Below are 19,125 nucleotides of genomic sequence, written 5' to 3' on the forward strand. Positions count from 1 at the left end.
GAATTTAGCGCTACTCCTCTCGTCAGGGTGGAGTACAGAAATCGATTTAAAGAGCCCTTTATATCGATATAAAGGGCGTTGTAGTGTGGACGGGTACAGCATTAAATCGATTTAACGCTCTTTAAATCGATTAAACGTGTAGTGTAGACCAGGCCTCAGAAGTGGGAATGCATGACTGGACTGCCAAATCCTCATGGGCCACATGAAATGCATATGTGGCAGTCCTGCCTTAATTTGAGGGGGGACTAATGATTCAGCATTCATCAAAGAGGGAGCCAATAACTTGAAATCCACTTTCCTGCCCAATCCAAATAATCTGAGTTCATTGTCCTCATGGACATGTTGCAAGGTCAGTCTATCCAATCAGGATATTGGGGAGGCAGTGGATTGATATCTGGGAGCTGCTGGTGTGCTTGCTGCTGTTATAATTTATCAAGGGCACCAAGGCACTTTTTGCATACTTCTGTTTAAAATCTGGAGTGACACTTAATGGCTTCCTATGACCACAAATTCAAGGGACACTATCAAGTCAAATGTACAGTAACTTCCATTTTTACTTATTTAAAAGCCAAGGCAAAATTAATTAATTTTGTTTAAAAACAAACCACTGGAAATTTTTCCTGAAATGTCAAACGTTAAAGATTGCAAATTTCTGTTGTTGTATGAGAACCTGAAAGTTAAAATATCAATACTGAGCATTTCTTCTCTTGGGCAAGTGCCAACTAAACAAATGTAAAAGGCTAGTCTACTTGTGTGATGATTAGACTGTTCTGCAAAAATGTGATGTAAATACATAAGTGAAGCTTGTACTTCAAAAGTGTATATTGAATTTGTTCTTTTTAAATCTTATTCTGGTATATTAATAATGCCTTTTGTTCTGCTGTGTGGTAGTGGTGGTGTTCAAGCTATTACTTCAGTTACCATAGGTGCTGTCACCTCTCTAATGACAAGCTTAGAGCATGTGCCTCCACTGTTTTGTTCACAATGATGGAAAGGCTTTACCTATGCTTTATTATAAGAGCTTTAATATTAAGTATGCTTGTTCATACATCTTGTACGCGGTAGATACTTGTCAAGTGCTCTGCTTTTTTAGGTTACATATTTAGTGTTGTCGTTAGTATTGAGAACTAGCAAATTTTGTCATGTATTCAAAATTTCTTGTGTAAAACAAATGTACTTACCCTTATGTATCTAAGTGACATCATGTTGCTCTGTGGTGGGATGCATTTGATTGGTTCTTCAAGATCATCATCACTCCCATAACTACACTGGTCATTGGGGCACCATCGTTGATGAGCGTCCACCCCCTGATGATTGTGTCAGTGCGTGAGTCTCCACAAAGTCAATTCCTGTCCACTCTTTTATGTTGTCAATCCATCTATTCTTTTGTCTTCTCTTCCCCTGTACTGTCCCTTGGAGGAGGATCTTGGATAGGCAGATGATCTTGTTATATGGCTGTACCACTTCAGCTTGTGTTTCTTTACGATCGTCAGGAGATCTTCATATAACCCAGCACATGGGGGGGGGGGGTGTTGCGGGCCTCTTTGTTAGTGACATGGTCAAAGTAGGAGATGCCCAGGATTTTACGGAAGCATCTCATCTCTACTACGTATATTTTCCATTCAAGTTCTGCCGTAAGGGTCAATGTCTCGCACGCATACAGAAAAATGAAGATGACTAATGCATGCAGCAGTTTCAGCTGGGATTCCAGGGAGATGTTTTTATTCCTCCAAATTGGCTTTAGCATTGCTGCTGCTGTTTGACTGGTTAACCTACCCTAAACAGTGGACCTACTGTTTTGATATGGCAGTAAAGTTGTGGTGGTTATGAGACTTGGATTTAGAATAGCCTTTACTTATTTTTGTTAGAAACTACTTTAAGAGGTGGACCTATTGAATGTATTCTACTGACTACACATACCAGTAGTCAACATGCAAATAAAGCTGAATAGTGAGGCATGTTCTGTTTAATTTTGGCATATAAAAGAGAGGACACAGCAGGTCTTATTTAGCAGGCCTGTATTGCATTACAGCATCCAAATAGGTGCTACATCTCTCTTCTAATCTATTTTATTCAAGATTACTGTGCACCAGTCTTTGGTGTGACATGGAAAAAAGAATATGTGGAGCAGTTGGTACATTATACTCTTTGTTAAAAAACAAAGTAGAAAATAAGCACTAGTTCCTGGAATGGTCTGGTTTCAGTAGTCTCTTGGCTTAAACAACTAGATTTTCTAATTTACTGGAATGTTAATACTTATTGAAGTTAGTATCTTACTGTGTGGTCTACAGCAAGTTCTTAAGGCATTTAATCTAAGTTAGAAATAGACCAGTAAAGACAGTAATAAACATCTTTTTCTTTTCCCTGCTTTAATTTATTTAAAATTGGCTACATTTAAGTACTACTATAACTAACGTAACATAAGCTACCTGCTCTGTGGAATGATGGCTGTAATGAAGTGAAAGTTTTTTTAGTTTAATAAAGCTGAAGGGCAAACAAAACGTGCCAACTTGAATCTTTAAACTTTCTCTGTCTCCCAAACAGTAATGTAACAGGGATGCTAAATAAAACCTTTCTATATATTGCTTAAATCCAGTCATAAGATGAGGTATTTGTATAAATAGACACAGACTATCGTAATGGCGTGGGACACAAACCAGATATTGCATATGACATAATAGTCAAGAACTGGTGATGGGGGGCAAACCATTAGCAGACATGTAAAATCCCTTAGGAATTGAGGGCTGGGGGAGAACGGGACAGAGTTGTGCCTGCTTGAGACTGAAAGTAGGATGAAAATAAGAAATCTGAATATGTGAACTTGAGCATGCTAAATGGGCATGTAAGATGGCTGGTTGGTTTGTAGTAGGGGGGCCCCTAATACTATAACTTTGCATTCTCCCCTGATAGGCATCCAGGCTCTTGCACTTCTGATTTAAGGAACTATAAATGTTTCAATGAGCTGCCACAAAAATCCTCCCCAAAATACCTTATCAGAGTGAAGAGAAACTTGTGCATGTGAGGAAGAGAAAGAAGCTTGTTAATATCTTAACTTGGGCTAAACTCGCCAAATCCTAAGATGTCAGATGGAAAAAGCCACTCACCAGTAGCAAACAGGAACCTTTCTCCAGCATGTGTACGAGGAATCAACTTCTTTCATATGGCTTGGGTAGGTAGTAACAACTACAAATTTATATCTAAGTTCAATAGCTAGCATGTTGCTGCAGCAGTGAGCTGATGAATGTCCTTCAGGCTCCTGACAAAAGAACAAAGGGGACATTCAGATGTTATGTGCTCTATCATTTGTGCCAGGTTACCACAGTCGTATACAGGTATTTGCCTCATTTTCCATTTAAAGAGCGTTTGTCCACCTCTCCCATGAGATGTCCTGCACCAGTCTTTCTGATATAAATCAAAACTTGGTGGTTCCTGAACAGGATCAATGATAAGCTGTTTGTTTTGAGTGGTCAAAGTGCTCATGTGAGACGGTGATGCGGTTCCATAGAGGGTTGTTGGATTTTAATCTCATCTGTGGTGGGTTCTGCAGGTCCTGATGCACTGGGATCCTTGTATTTGCATTAACATAATTACGAAAGCAAGATGTCTGAGCAGCTCTTCTAATCTGTGGAGGCTGGATGTGCGATACAACTGGGAGCCAGCCAACTGGAGTAGATTTGACTATTCCCAACACTATGCACGTAGTTAGCTTTATTGAGTTGAGTGTCAAGGAATTCAGTGTGACTGCTATGAGACCACAGTGGTGCATGATATTCAGCTGCAGAGTAAACCAAGGCAATTGTGGTTTGTATGGTCCATGGACTGTTTCAGCCTATTTTCTGATAAGCGTGACACGAGACTTGACCTTATCACGGGTGTTCTTGGAATGTTGTTGTAAGGTCAAACTCCTGTCCAATGTATTGCCAAGATGCTTTGGATTAGCTTTGTGGCTGATGCTCTCATCACAGAACTACACATCAAGTTTGGTATTAGCCATTTTATTGTTCAGGTGGAAAGTAGTTACACTGTGTGTGTGTTTATAATATATATAATATAAGGCCTAAGTTTCCAGCATTGGAAATAATTGGCCATTGTACTAAGATTTCGGGCTAGGTTGCAGCTAGTGGTATGGAGGCTTGGGCAATATCTGCCTGCATGAATTTCCTTGACTCCATCGCTGGTATGTCCATGATGTAAAGATTAAAAAGTGTTGGGGCCAGGACAGAGCTCTGAGGGATGCCCAAGTTAAGAGTTCTTGTTCTACTGATCTGACCATTTAAGGTACACCTTAAAGCGGTAGTCCCCAGTCATTGCTGCCAAGAGGCGTATTGTTTGCCGGCAGTGAATGACGCAGGAGACCTTGAAGAGGAGGCCGTATCTCCAGACAGTGTCATATGCTGAGGATGGATCAACAAGGGCAGTTCCTGTCTTCAACTTACATTGGAATCCTGCCTCAGCGTGGCTGGAAAGTGAAGCTACTTGGTCACAACAGTTCTTCTTTGGGTGAAATCCTGCTTGCTCTGCTGGGAGGATGTCTTCAGTATTGGACGGATGGAGGAGTAGTACCCATTCCATGAGGTTGTTGGTGGTTGGGTGGAGAGACATGGGGTGCAGCTAGCTGCATCCTCTAGGGGTTTCCCAGGCTTCAGTAGGGCAATCACTGCTGCAGGTCGGCAGCTTGTGGGCACTTCTGATTCTATGAACAACAGCCATTCCTGTCACCGTTTTACAGACCTCCCAGTAAACGTAGGAATCAACTGATGCAGAATGTTAATAGTTCATAGTGGAAAGCCACAGTTCTTGCCTTTGTGGTTGTGAAGGTAACACTGAATCAGTGCAAATGGTTTTCAGTGCCTCTGCTACATCCTCTGCATGTTAATGAATTTTTGCAGGAAATTTGTCAATTAAAGAGCTCAAAGAGTGAATTAAGAGTCTTGCATTGAATTCTGCAAATAAAATTCAAGAATGTTCTAGAGTGCAAAATTGAGTTGTTTGTATGCTCTGTAGTCTGAAGCCTATGAGAGAAGAGAAGTAACTCCGTGAGCACTCTGCTGGAGAGCAAGGCGAGTTGACTGAGAGAGGCATACCTTGTTTACATATTAAATGTAGATAACTAAATTATACCCCAATGTCCCCAAACTAAGTTTTGTACCTGGGTAATATACAAAATATCAGCACCTCTTGGGAACCACCTGGACAATGACTGGGTATGGGATCACCCTGATGAAGATTGATGCTTACTGAGATTGGATAAGAGGACCTGTAGAGAGCTGAAGTTTTAGGGGGAGGAGACTACATTTCTGGTTTGCTACTGGGAATACTTCGCTGGGTGAGAGAGATTCTCTGGTTATTTTAAGCTACTGATCCCTTTGTACCTTACAGTTCTCAGCTCTGCTCTAGTTGCCTTATGTGGGTAGAGCTCAGCAGCAGTTTGTCATTTGGCCTGTGGCAAGTAGAATGCAGTGCCCAGCAGCAGTTCTGCTCATTTGGCCAGCAGCAAGCAGAGCAAAGAGGCAGGTGGGTGCACTACAGCTCCAGCAGGACTGCAGCAGACTGAGAAGAGTTGTGTGGACTAGATAGGAGTGGAGGAATTGATAACATCAGTCTACACTGGTCTGCAGGCTCTGGTGAGGCCTCCCTCTCCCAGTTGCTGAAATCATTGTAGCAGGACAGGCAGTAGGGCCTGAGAAGCTGCCAAAAAAACTGGGACCCTAATTTTCCTGTGACTCCTGGAACCACAAACTGAGTGGGGGCTAGGAGGCAGCAAAACTGCGTCGGCCACTCACGGTCCAATTGTTTGGAACTGTGATTTGTGCACTCTATGGTAGTAGGTTGTGGAAAATGTTATATTGCAGGCAAGGCTGTCTGTATCCAGGGCAAAAATTCAGGCCAACTGGCTAAGCTGACATGCCTTGTAAGCAGAGGAATGGAATAAGATCAGAAGATCGTCAGTTGGCTAACAAGTGGTCCCTCCCTTAGGGAGGCCCCCTTGCTATCTGATCCAACAGGAAATTAGCAAAGCTTTCTTCCTAGCACTTGCATGGAAAATTGAGCACTGTCAGTTCTCTGGCCAGGCTTTTTGGCTTATATGTTGCCCTTTTCTCTCATGTCCAGGGTGTCTAGAAAGATAATTCAGTACCAAACAACAGTAGTGCTCTGGCCCAAATACTGGTTTCCTACAGGCTATTGGGATCTCATTTGTCAGAGTGCCTGAAACCTGAGCAATCTTTCACTTGTATGAATTCTGTTCCAAAGGGTGAGTAAGTTCTTAGCTCAGATCCAAGAAGCCTTCAAATGACTCATAAAATAGTTTGGACAATGTGGTGTATATGAAAGAAACTAAATGCCATATGCCTTAAGGATATAAATGTCAAATTTTAATTCTACTTAACTTCCTCCTATCTCGGGTCTAAAGGATGCAGCAATGGTGAAATGTGGAGTGTTGACATCTTGTTCCCACTAATACAGAATTGAATTTCTTCTAGTGGTAGGAATAGGAGAATCTTTCATCTCTTTCTGACTTCACTCAACCACTTTGTAATAAACTCACTTTCTTAATTTCTTGGTCAATAGCATGTCTAGCTGAGCTGATCTGGCCTGGGACACTTTAGTCATCAGTGAGGTGACCAGATAGCAAGTGTGGGGGGGAAAATGTACCCCTTTTTGGGGGAGGGGAGGAAGGGGGAAAGTTTCATATGTATATGACATCGCCTTAATATTGGGGTGGTCCCAATAATATCTGGACATCTGGTCACCAGTCACTTTAAAAGTAGATAGGTAAACAAAGGGTTACATAAGGATAACCATGTTGTCCAAACAATCACTATACTACTGCTACTTGTAACTCATCATTTTATTCATAAGCCTTGGAAATCTAGCTGGTGCAATTATGTCGTGCAAAGGCATATTTTTAACCAATATATACCTCATAAAGTCTTCCAAGGATTAGTAAGATGCGGACAGCGTTGCCATTAGTAAGAAAATGGCATAAAGTTCCAAGGATTTCACTGAATCCAGTTGCTGCAAATGAATGAATTACCGGTACTTGGCACCTGCTTGACTTGGGAGAGAGGATGAAAACTAACTGAGGCTCCATTTCTTTTAACCCGGAGAAGACAAACCAAAAAGATGTCAGAGAGCTGTCACCTATTAATGACATTGGCAACTTAGTTGGAGTCAGTCTTGTTGGATTGTTGCATCTTCCAGTGTGTATGGATTATGGCAATGAGTGCCTATTTGCTTGCTCTCAGAAAGCAACTTTTATCATCTTAGTATGTGGACCTTGCCATGGTTTTTCATGCTTCTTTTTATTCATAGTAATCCAGTCGTGAGTTAACAGCTAAAGTTCACCTTATTCAGCTTCTTTAGAACATGGCTGCCCACTTAAGTGGCACATCATACAGACAGCACATGGCATTTGTGTATAAGCTGCACTTGCTTTGAATCATTCTTCAGTTGAAGTCAAAGGAGTGTTCTAGCTTTGACATGCAGGGCATGCAACACAGTGAAGTGATGGCGGGGGCGGGGAGTGAGTGGGGTTATGGGTGTTTAATTTATGCTCCATTGGAAGCTGTTGACAGCTAAGTGCTTTGAATAGGAGAACAACTTGAGAAGCAAAAACTTGAATGTGAACCTTGGATGGCTTTTAAGGTATAGGAAAGCCTAGAATTCTGATCTAGAGGCTGGATAAACTGGAAATGGTAAGTGATTTAATAGTTAGTGTCACTTGTTGCAAAACAACAAGCAACATTTATTTTAATGTATAATTTTTAGAAAATTCTTCTCCCTGGCTCTAGTTGCTTAAAGTAATTGAAATAGATACCGATGCAACTATTTGCCTGTTAAAATACAAATTCTAATTATCCTTTGGTAGCACAGCACAGGGTTTTCTAGTCACTTCAGGTAATCTAGAAATGGTCTTGTTAGACCTCAACTTTTTTTAGACCTTCAGTATAAAGTCTGCATGTAGTGCACACCACAAGACTGCAGTTCCTCTAGTTCCCCACGGCATTCTTCCCCATTCAGGGTTTTATCCCCTTGAACTGAGAGGGAACCACATTCAGCTAGCAAACATTAAGACATGATTCCAGAAGGCTGAACTTCTAGGCCAATTCTGAATCATGTGGGTGAGACACAAACACAACCTCCACCTGGCATTGTGTTGAGTGATCTATACCCAGCTTCTTTCTTTACAAGAATCTACTGGAATTTTAGCCCTTGGAAGACTGCAGACAGGCTATCAGCATTCACTAAACTAGCAGATGGAGAATCTGTTTTAGGGCTAGAGCAGTGTTGTCAGGCAGCTTCATGCTGTTACAAAATAAATCGGGCTGTTCCTTTAGAACTGCTCTGTACAACTTTGATTAAATACTATCTCTTTTTATTTAGGTAGTTCATCTCCTTGCCCTGGGATAGACTACCTGATAGACTCTCCTTGTTTTGGGGAGTGAGTAAAATAGTGTGTGTGGTGTTTGTGGTTTTTTTTTTTTTTTCCTCCAATGAGATGTTGTGATCAGGGGCTAGTGTGCTATTATTCCATGGTCATGGAATAAGCTTCAGAATTCACCTCTTGCTTTAGAATTTTTCCACTTTTTCCTGAACAGTGTAACTGATGCATTGTATTCCAGAGTTTAGAGTCTGCAGCTATCCCATTATACCCTTTTTTTATGTTTTAGCTTGAAAGATGAAAATTGCAGTATCAACACTATTTCACTACTTTTCACTTTAGCTGAATGTTTCTGCTAAAATGTTTCTCAATCTCAAGCAAGCTACCACACCTACTTGGATGCTAAAAGCCTCAACTGTCTCACCAATTTGTGAAAACCTCCAGCCTCCTCTTCCAACTTCTTTGATGCAGTTATGCTAGCCTCTTGTGTTCACAATGTATAAAACAGAACTTTGTCAAAATATACAGGAACTATTGCACTGATGTCACCTTCATATTTAATCAGTGAACACTTCAATTTCCAATTTGAAGATTTGCTGGAACCTCTCAATCTTTTGCATCAAAATACAGCAAGATTGCTGGACTAGTGGCAAAAGTTAGTTTTCCCCTCACTATGGTGGTGATCTTTCTGGAGTGATAACTTCTTTTGTACTGGCCATATCTTTTTAAAGATCATAGTGGGACATCCTATGGATCCTACTGTTTAATTCATACCACGTAAAGGATACATTAGCAAGAAGTCTTATTCCATATTGCATTTTCAAGTCATTAGACTCTGCCCCAGCTTACCTGACTTCTCTCTTTCAGGTAAGAATCAAACTGTTGGTGAGTTGTTATATTAATCTGTAATGCTAAATAGTAATACTGCATTTATTTTATTCCATTATATTGTAAATTAAAGTTGATAATCCAGACTCTGTAAAGACTTGTCTTTCTAAAATGTATGCTGTAGTTCAACCCCATAAATTCTGCTAGTTGTGTTTTGTTAGTGGGTGAAGTTCTATGGTCTGCTATACACAAGAAGTCAGTAAATGATTGCCTTAATCTATGAAATTGCATTAACTCAAGCCAGTGTGTTTCGCCAAACTCATACTGCTGTGCTGACACTATACATTACTATTGGATTACATAGTGGTCTATACTATGGGTTGGGGGGTAGGAGGGTAGGGGCATATAATTCAAGGAAGAAGGGATTCCACACCAGAATGTGGTAATGCCAAGAATTTCAGGGACATGAGTTGTTAACTGACTTTTAACACCCATTGTTTGTAGTGCAAAACATACTATACAATTGTAATCTGTTTTTCTGATTGTAAAGTAGAAATTCTAGTACTATGAATGTGTTTGCATTAGACAGCTAAGGCCACAGTTCTGCCTTGATTTCCAAATCTAATGGCATAGTTTCAAGCTTATGACTTGGAAAATTAAAATCTTTTTTTCTGGGAGTCATGAATAGCTTGTGCTACTTGAATGACGCTCTCTAGGCTCTCTTTCCTTGCCTGCAACCTGATGGTGTTGGCGCCTTCTGTGCTGTTCCCTAGGTTTATATTCCTGTTTTAGGTATTCTCCTTAACAGTCTCTTATGCAAAGTCTTAAACTTGTCAGTCAAGAGGAGACTTGTAGCAGGCAGCAGCTCCCACCTGTTGAGGAGCATATGTCATCAAACAAGAAGTGTCCCTGCAGTCATTTCAGTTTCACTGAGATTTCCCATGTGAGTGGGAGTTGAGCATTTATTCAGACATCCTTCATACTTTGCAGGGCTTCAGAAGAGAGATCCTTATTGCTGCTCTCCTTTCCCATGATCTGCTATAGAAGAGGGGACCTTAGACAATGCCTCCTATCTGGCTTTTGTTGAAGACATAGGGACCCCTTCTCCTGACAGAGGCCCTCTACTCATCCAAAAGGAAAAACAAGAAGTACTTTGACTCACTTTGGATAGGATGAGAAGCAAGTGGGGGCATGTTTGGAGGAATTTTGTGATGAGTAGAATACTGAAGAGTGGGAAGAACCAAGTGATTGGGGCAGGAAGAGCTAATTGAGAAGGGGTTAGGATAGATCAGGTATCCCAACTAACTTGACAATATTCAAGAGAAAAATCAATAGGGAAAGATTTGCATTAAACAAGCTGAAAAGACAGAATTAGAAGTGTCGCTCAAGACAAAAATGACTTGTACAGTATTTTTTTCCCAAATTTAAACACAATGTTTTGAACATGGTAGAAAACGTTCCAAGAAATGGAGTGTGGAAAAACAGAGACAAAGAAGCTATCAGCCCCCAGGTAAGCAAAAAGACAGCTGTCTCATGAGCACCAAAACTTCTTTTTTTCTCCATTAATGAACCACTAGTTGAAAGAGATTGGGGCAGGGGGGGATGTAGAATATTTGTTTGAAAATAGAGGAAAACAAAGTGCTTGTGCCTGATCTTAGCTTTTATGTAAGTGTTGGGATGTATAGGCAAATGACTAGCATTGGTTTCTTTTCCTGCAAAGCTAATCAAGGCAACTTCCATTAGCACACAAAATAAATCACTGCTTAATGTGACTCAGTATTGACTCTGTACTTACAGTAACACCAGTACAACAGTACTAGAAAGTACAGCATTTTAAGTTGACTCAATACCATATCTTTGATACTACCCTATGCCTTGCCTCCTAGGCAAGTCCATTGTGTCCATCAACTTGAGTGCTAGCTCTTGCCTCTCTAAGCTTCATCCCTTGCAAAAGAGAGGGTATAGGAAACACTGGCTTCTGAATGAGTGGCTACAGGAGGCATAGGGAAAGTAGCCAGGGGTCTCAAGATGCAATATTGAAAATCAAGGCCAACCCAAACAGGGAGAATCTAGAAGAGAGATTTCAGAACAGATGTCATGCATGGTTGGTTGGTCAGACCTATCGGTTCAAAAAGGAGTCATTTTAATTTCATCCGATCCTAGTTATATCCTCAGCTACATTTAATTCTTTCCTTTCCTTCATCTTCACAGCCTTCAAATGTAGTAATTTATGTTGCCCATACCCTTGGCAGATTTATGACATCTCATAATCTGAAAATCATTGAATGTATAAATGTACACCTCTGAATTAAGGGAAATAGAGATTCAACTTGTTCTAGTCTCTGGTTCCTTCATAATATTCAACTCTTAGGGTACATCTATGTAGGTAAGCATACCTAAGCTAGCTGTAATCTAGCACAATGACGATTTGTATTGATTCAGCTAGCTTGCTTTAAAGCTACACTGCCATATCTTCTCTAGTTTGATAAACATAGGTAGATTAAAGTTAACAAGTGCGCACTGCCTCTGCCCCTGCTTAGAGCGCTGGCTTTGCAGCTCCCATTGGCCGGGAACAATTTATGAAGGGTTGGGTGGATTCTCCGTCACTGGCAATTTTTAAATCAAGATTGGATGTCTTTCTAAAATGTGTTCAAAGAATTATTTTGGCAAGTTCTACAGTTTGTTACATAGGAGGTCAGAGTAGATGATCAGTCATACCTGCTGGCCTTAGAATTTACACATCTACAGTAGGCCACGTATGTGCAGTTATGTACTATTTTTGTATACTTAAAAACTTGATCAGTTGCCACTTTGTAACACCAATTGCTACATGAATGGAGCTGCTGTTGAAGGCCTGGAACATGGGCTTACATAACTGTTACAAGTGAGACAAACTTACCAGAGCTGAATGAGAGACTCAGTGTACTTTTTTTAAATCAAAAATGAAAATTTGTCAAAACTCTTTTTTTTTTTTTGTGGGAACATACTAGTTTCAACTAAACATTTTTGCCAGGAAATAATTAAATATTATTGTAGTAGGGACTTGAACGTGGGTGTCCCAGATTCCAGGTGACTATACCAACCACAATGCTCTTACCTGAGACCTCTTGAAGTTTCAGTTACATTCTGATGAGGAATGCAAGTTTATTTTACATTTCTGAAAGACAGGAAATGTTTCCTATTCAGCTCTACTCATCATAGTCTGCCTTTCAATACACTGTTTGTTTCATTCAATGGTGCATTGGCTCTCAAAGAATTAATTTCTGCACAGATACACAAGTTATTTGTGTGCTGTTTTACTTAAGTCAGTTTAATCTTGTTTCCTATGACTTCAGCATTAAACTGGTTGAATTAGATATGGTCATATACTGACTACATTGTTTAGAAGATTTCCTGTTTAATGAAGTTAGAATGCAAAATAATCACTCGGTGCTCTTGTAAATTAAGACAATAAAATAAAATGCGGACATGCTTTACCAACTACATTTTTTTAGGACTATATCATGTCTAAATTGTGTGTGGATACTTACAGCAAGCACTAGTTAATGTCACTTAAGGTTATCTATGCATTTCTGATATGACCTTTTCAGTCACTTCAAACTCGGTTCGTCTGAAAACTTCACGTCTTGTAGCTGAGTGTCAACTCTGACTAAACGTTGCAGCAAAAACAGCTTAGCCTCTGAGAGTGGAAAGAACACCTTTATAGGGAATAACATAAATCTTCATAGTTCTAATCAGAATTCGCTGGAAAGGGTAGATGCTTATAAGTGAAATTGTTTTCTTATGATATCTCAGAAGACCAGTTTTGATATGATGAATGAGTATTTGAAAAGCATCCTTTATGCATGAATGTAAACAGTAAAAGGGTTATGCATCAACAATTGACCAACCTTACTCAGGACTAGCATGCATAATTAACTGATTGTGCAATGACCACTACTTCTTCTGTTGGACCCCTGTGGCTTCTAGTCAAATAGCTACCAAAAAAAAAAATCTATAACTGGATCTAAAATTAAGATTGCATGGACAGGTAAGCATTAAAATCAGGAAATAACTTTGTTTTGCTATATGATCTTAAAGTACATGATTGCATGCTATATTTTTGAATAAAAACTGTTTTTATAGTTTAGTAAGGTGTCAAGCAAATTATGCAGGCCGGGGTAGCCCTTACCTACTTCACTATAACTATATTGTATGCGAGGCCTTTTATAGACTGCTATTCATACTACACAATAGTAGATGCTAAGAATTTTTACATCAGCATGGTCATGTAAGTCTGTAATCTAGACTACAATGTAGTCACAACACAGCACTGTAGTACAATTTACACACGGAGAAAACTTAAGTTTATGTATGCAACAATGATTTAGTCATTTGACTCTAGTGACTGACAGCTATGTAACCTTAACATTCTCGACACTGCTTTTTTAATGGATTATATAAGCACTGCAGCTATCTTATCTTGCATTAATGCTAATTATACTTTCAATGGTTGTGCAATACTTGATGAACATGAGGACTGCCCCAAAGTCACGTCTGTCAAAAAGGAGGGTGTGTTCAAAAACTTTGATTGTCTGGGGGGGAAGGTGAAGAGTTACAACTCATGCTAACTCAGGTGACCTTCAGTATCCTATAGAAACTTGCATACAGCAATTCTTAAAAGCCTTATGAATAGGGCCCTACCAATAGGGCTTCTCCTCAGGGCCTCTCTGTCCCTTGCTTTGCTCCTTTGTGCTTAGGGTGACTATAAAGAGGTGAGAAAGGAAGGTCACAGGGACTTCTATATATTAGTCTCCTCCTTCCTCATAGTAGGTATTTTGTACTGATTAGGTTGGGACATGCTTATAGCTCATTGCAGTACTGGTTGACAAGTTTTGACCTGAACCGTTTGGAACATCCTATAAAAAAAAAACTTGAGTGAGACTTGTGGTGGTTCAGAAATCTCCAGCTACTTGCTGAGAAATACCAACCATTGATGACTCTACTAAAATATTCAACTGTATGAATCTTCAACAGAGGAGGCACACGTAATACAGCTCTAAACAGCTAATCATTTTAAATGCAGAATAATAAAAATGAAGGATGTGTATAGGCAACATCTTCACTGATATTTGAGTTAGCCAGTTTTGTTTTCTGGCTTCCAATTACCACGCAGTTGCTTTTCAGTTTCAGAAAATATTGACACATTGTGGACAGCTACTTGACACTTTGTCTCCCCCGTTAAATGCAGGAGTGGTACTAGAGTTGTGAGGATAGTGGAAATGAGGGTTATAATCTAGATTTACTTTTTAAAAAAGTTACTCTTTTGTTAGTAGATACTCTGAACTGTTTATCTGGTAGGGCTGTTGAACATTTCAATTTTGATTACTTTTTAAGGCAAAAGGATTTTCATTTGTAAAAAATTACAATTTTTTCAAAGACTAAGCAGCCTATAAAATGTCTGGTATTAAATTCTGGTTCAGCTAACTTTCATGTCTCTTCTTAATTTTAGAATACATAAGGGGTTCAAGTTGTAGAACATTTGTGGATATATGTGAAGAGCATGTAAGCAAGAAGAACTGAGAGTCTTATAACAAAACTGAACTGTTCTGGGGCCAAGCTTTGCATTCTCCAACACTCAGAAGAACCTACGTTTTCTAGAATTTTAAGTTCAAATAAGATGACACAAGTTTTAAACTAAAACTAAGAATGAATGTTGAAAAATCAGAAAGTAAGGCGAAGAATGGCTTGCAGTCTCCCTTATTTATCAGCGATGAAAATGGAAATAAATTTACATGTAACACAACTACACCACTCTCAATTAATCATACCACGAATATAAATGGAAAGTCAGCTAGCCAATGTAATAAAATGGCTGAGCATGAAGATAACAACATGGATTTTAAGGATGTAAATGATTTCACAACTATTTCTTTAAACCAGGAATGTATTGAAGCACTTGATCTACAAAAGACAGAGGGTGAATTTATCTGTAGGGGGGCTTCATTGAGCGATATTGATGCCACATGTGTGTCTTCTGCCACTGAACAGACTTGTATTTATGTCTTGAAGCATAACTTAAAGGAACCAACCAGCGTCCTAAAAGAGAACCTTGCTCTAAAAGGAGTGCAGAATCAAAGTACTGATCAACCAGTGCCTTATAGACAGATTGACTGTAACTGTACAATGCACCTTACCTCTTTGGAATGGAGCAAAAACTCTGAAATAGAAAATGAAGTAGGTTTTGCTCATGTGGCATTAGGGGTCACTAGTGTCAATGAATCTCTTGATATGGTTAAAAACTTGAGGGAAACTATGGGAAGTGAAAATGAAGATGCATTTCTCCCTCTGACTTGCATCTCTTCTGATGAAATGCATATGAGAAAAAGTTTTGAGACAAGTAGCCCTGAAAAACCTCCTAGTTCATCTGTGCTGGAAGCTTCAGGGGGCCCAAACACATCAAATAATTGTTCAGATTTGGTAGTACCACCTCTTGCTTCTCCGGATGTTGGAGGGGTTAGTGAACAGTCTTTAAAAGGCACCAATTATGTTGATGTAGCACCACAAAATAGAGAGTCCCAAGAAATGGAAATGCAGTCCTTAAAACTAGTTGCTGAATGGTTAGATTGTCACTCTAAGAATTCGGTGTCACCAGAGGATTTTAATATGGATAAAGATTCAAAAAAGTATTTGCATAGCACACCTGAACATGTCGAAACTGACACATCTCCAACCAGGATGGTAATTAATTACTCTGTAAATGATTTATATGCTCTGCCAATACAGAGTTTTGATGTAGGTATAGACCAAGAACAGATGGTAAACAAAGTGAGTGAACATTTAGCCAAAGAACAAAATGTCTCGGCTAAAAACACTGCTTTCCAAGATGTACCCAGCTATTTTGCAGTGTCTGAATCAATACAAAGCAGTATACCAAAACCAGAAGGGACTGCTACAGCTGAGCTGAAATGTGAGGCAACTTTTGTGGTCTTCAGTCCAACAGCTGGTGAAACCAGTCCTGATTCATGTATTCCTACACCTATGATAGGATCAAAAAAACCAAGATTTTCTATTTCAGCTTTGGCAGAAGCTGGAGATGGGCCTTCTAAATTGGGAAAGAATGATGCATTAATGAGAGGTTGCAATAGAAAGATTTCATTTAAAACTAGTTCTGAACAAATTGCAGTGAAACCAAAAAATCGGTCTCCTATTGTTTCAACAATAACCAAAGCTAGAAAAGCTGAAATTGTTAGCTTTCCAAAACCAGACTTTAAAAATGTGAAGCCAAAAGTTATATCAAGAGCTGTGTTACAGTCAAAAGATAATGCTTCATTAAAAATATCTCCGAGATCTCCTCAACTCTCTACTGCCTCATCGTCGTCACCACTTTCTTCTCCAAGGCAATTGCCCTCTTCCGTCAAAGCATTGAGGGAAAAACGTGACTTAGAGAGAGATACTAAGTCAGAAATACCAATGACTAAGCCTCATAAGCAACCTCTTAATAAACAGCTTTTTCCTAGCCAAGTTGTACATGCTACAACTCATTCAAAGAATGCTTCTCACAAAATTCCAAAAACACTTTCAGTAAAGCAGACTTCAGAAGACATTGACAAAGCAAGCTCCTCCAATTCAACATCCTCCTCTGTTTCTGCTGCAGTTGTAACATGTGTACAGAACTCAAAAGGGAAACTGAATGAAAAAATGGAAAGCAAAAAGTCCTTGGCGCAGCCATGTGTCATAAGCACCTACTGGAGTGGAACTGAAAATGAGCCAAATTGCAATTTGGGAACTCTTTTGGAAACGGAAGAGCTAATAAAAGATCCAGCAAATGAAACATTTGAAGTTGACCCTGTTCCCTTGGTAAGTTTATGCATTTACTGTTCAATTAACTGATTTGCATGTGTTAAATCTGGAAACGTACATTGGATAGCCCTGAATGGAAATTGTGAGATTTTAATCTGTAAATCTCAATACAGCCTTGACTATGGAGTTAATTCTACCTCCATAATACTGAGGGAGAGGGAAAATCTTGAAAGGAATCCTGCCATCTCAGTTGTTTGCTAACTACTTAAAACATGCATCTACTTAACATTGTTTTTAAAAGGATGTGTTCATCTGTTCAGCCTCAGTCCTGTTCTACTGCATGTAAAAAAAATACTCTGAATATGACTAGCAGGCATGGATTTTCAAAATGGTGTATGAGAATCTCTGATATAAGTGAAGTTCTGCAGTCTGACTTGTATGGAACTTTTAAAAATACATCCTTATTTCTGTGCACTTCGTTATGACAGGCACATTAACTTTTTGAGTATCTTCACACTCTAACATCTACCAAAATTTTAAATGAAAAATTATTTGGAATTTAAAGCTCAAGATAAGTTTCTCATACCAGAAATTAAATTACTTGGTTATAAAATTAGATAATATCCAAATCAGGATAATTTATGGGAATTATGTAATCCACACTTTCATTGGATGCTTGGTGTACAGGAAGTTCAGGATACTCCATAAACTAATCAAAAGCAGGTATCTAAAACGAACCAGGAAAAAAATCTTTTTTTGGACACAATTTATTGTTTAGAAGTAAGAGAGAGAGTCACTAGTTAAACTACCTTAGCTAAACAAATATCAAGTCTAAAATGTACCCATCATGACTTCATTATCTCACTGATACTGAGTGTCTGCCTTTGTAATATTTGCCAGCATGAACCTATTGAATAAGTCAGGAGAGGTATAATCTAAGTAACTGACTAGGAGCCAGGAACTCTGGTCTAGGGTGAAATCCTGGCGTCATGGAAGTTGATGACAAAATTCCAATTGACTTCAATAATGCCATCTACTGTCTCTTTAGTTTCTTATACTGAGACCATGTTATGGTTAAATTCCTTTGGTCTTGATTGCCTTGAGTAAAACAGTTAAACTGAGGCCTGGTCTACACTACACATTTAAACCGAATTTAGCAGCGTTAAACCGATTTAACCCTGCACCCGTCCACACAACAAGGCCCTTTATATCGATATAAAGGGCTCTTTAAACTGGTTTCTGTATTCCTCCCTGACGAGAGGAATAGTGCTCAAATCGGTATTGCTATGTCGGATTAGGGCGTTAGTGTGGCCCCGAAATTGGACGGGTATTCGCCCCCGGCGGGTATCCCACAGTGCACCATTGTGGCCGCTCTGGAAAGCAATCTGAACTCGGATTGCGCTGGCTGGCCAGGTAGACAGAAAAGCCCTGCGAACTTTTGAATTGCGTTTCTGTTTGCCAGCGTGAGCTCTGATCAGCAGGGGTGGAGGATGCATGTCCAAATCCAAAAAGAGTTCCAGCATGGACCATACAGGAGCTTACTGGATTCTGATCGGCTGGTTATGGGGAGACAAATCTGTTCTATCAGAGCTCTATTACAGAGACGAATGCCAAAGCATTTGAAAAATCTCCAGGCTATGATCAACAGAGCCACAGCAACAAGTGCTGGTGTGACAAGTGTAACGAAAGCCAAAGAATCAATGGACACTCATGGAGGAAGGGGGGGACCGAGGACTCCAGCATCCCACAGTCCCCGCAGTCTTTGAAAAGTATTTGCATTCTTGGCTGAGCTCCCAGTGCCTGTAGGGTCAAACACATTGTCCGCGGTGATTCAGGGTATATCTTTGTCACTTTAACTCTCCTCCTCCCATGAAAAAGGGAAAAAAATCGTTTATTGACTTTTTTTCAATGTCACCGTATGTCTACTGCGTGCTGCTGTAGGCGTGATGCGCAGCACTGAACAGCAGCATCCTCTCCCTTCTCTGGTGGCAGACGGTACATGGTGCAAGAGTTGTAGCCGTCCTTGTCATCCCCGTGAGTGCTCCGGCTGGCCTCAGGTGAGGTCGGCCGGGGGCGCCTGGGTAAAAACAGGAATAACTCCCGGTATCCTGGCAGATGGTACAGAATGGCTG

The 19,125-nt window shown here is 39.8% G+C and overlaps 1 protein-coding gene across 3 annotated transcripts in view; it reads left to right on the forward strand.

Moving 5' to 3' along the window:
- The window catches only part of MTUS1 (microtubule associated scaffold protein 1), a 199,851-nt gene that overhangs the window by 32,581 nt on the left and 148,145 nt on the right, over positions 1–19,125 (forward strand). For all 3 annotated transcript variants that reach the window (XM_032798203.2, XM_032798200.2, XM_075066429.1), the window contains exon 2: positions 14,703–17,050. In XM_032798203.2, coding sequence (XP_032654094.1) covers positions 14,900–17,050 — 2,151 coding nt within the window. In that variant the 5' untranslated portion in view covers positions 14,703–14,899. The remainder of the gene's footprint in view (positions 1–14,702; positions 17,051–19,125) is intronic.

The sequence above is a fragment of the Chelonoidis abingdonii genome, chromosome 5, assembly GCF_003597395.2.
Source record: "Chelonoidis abingdonii isolate Lonesome George chromosome 5, CheloAbing_2.0, whole genome shotgun sequence".
NCBI lineage: Eukaryota > Metazoa > Chordata > Testudines > Testudinidae > Chelonoidis > Chelonoidis abingdonii.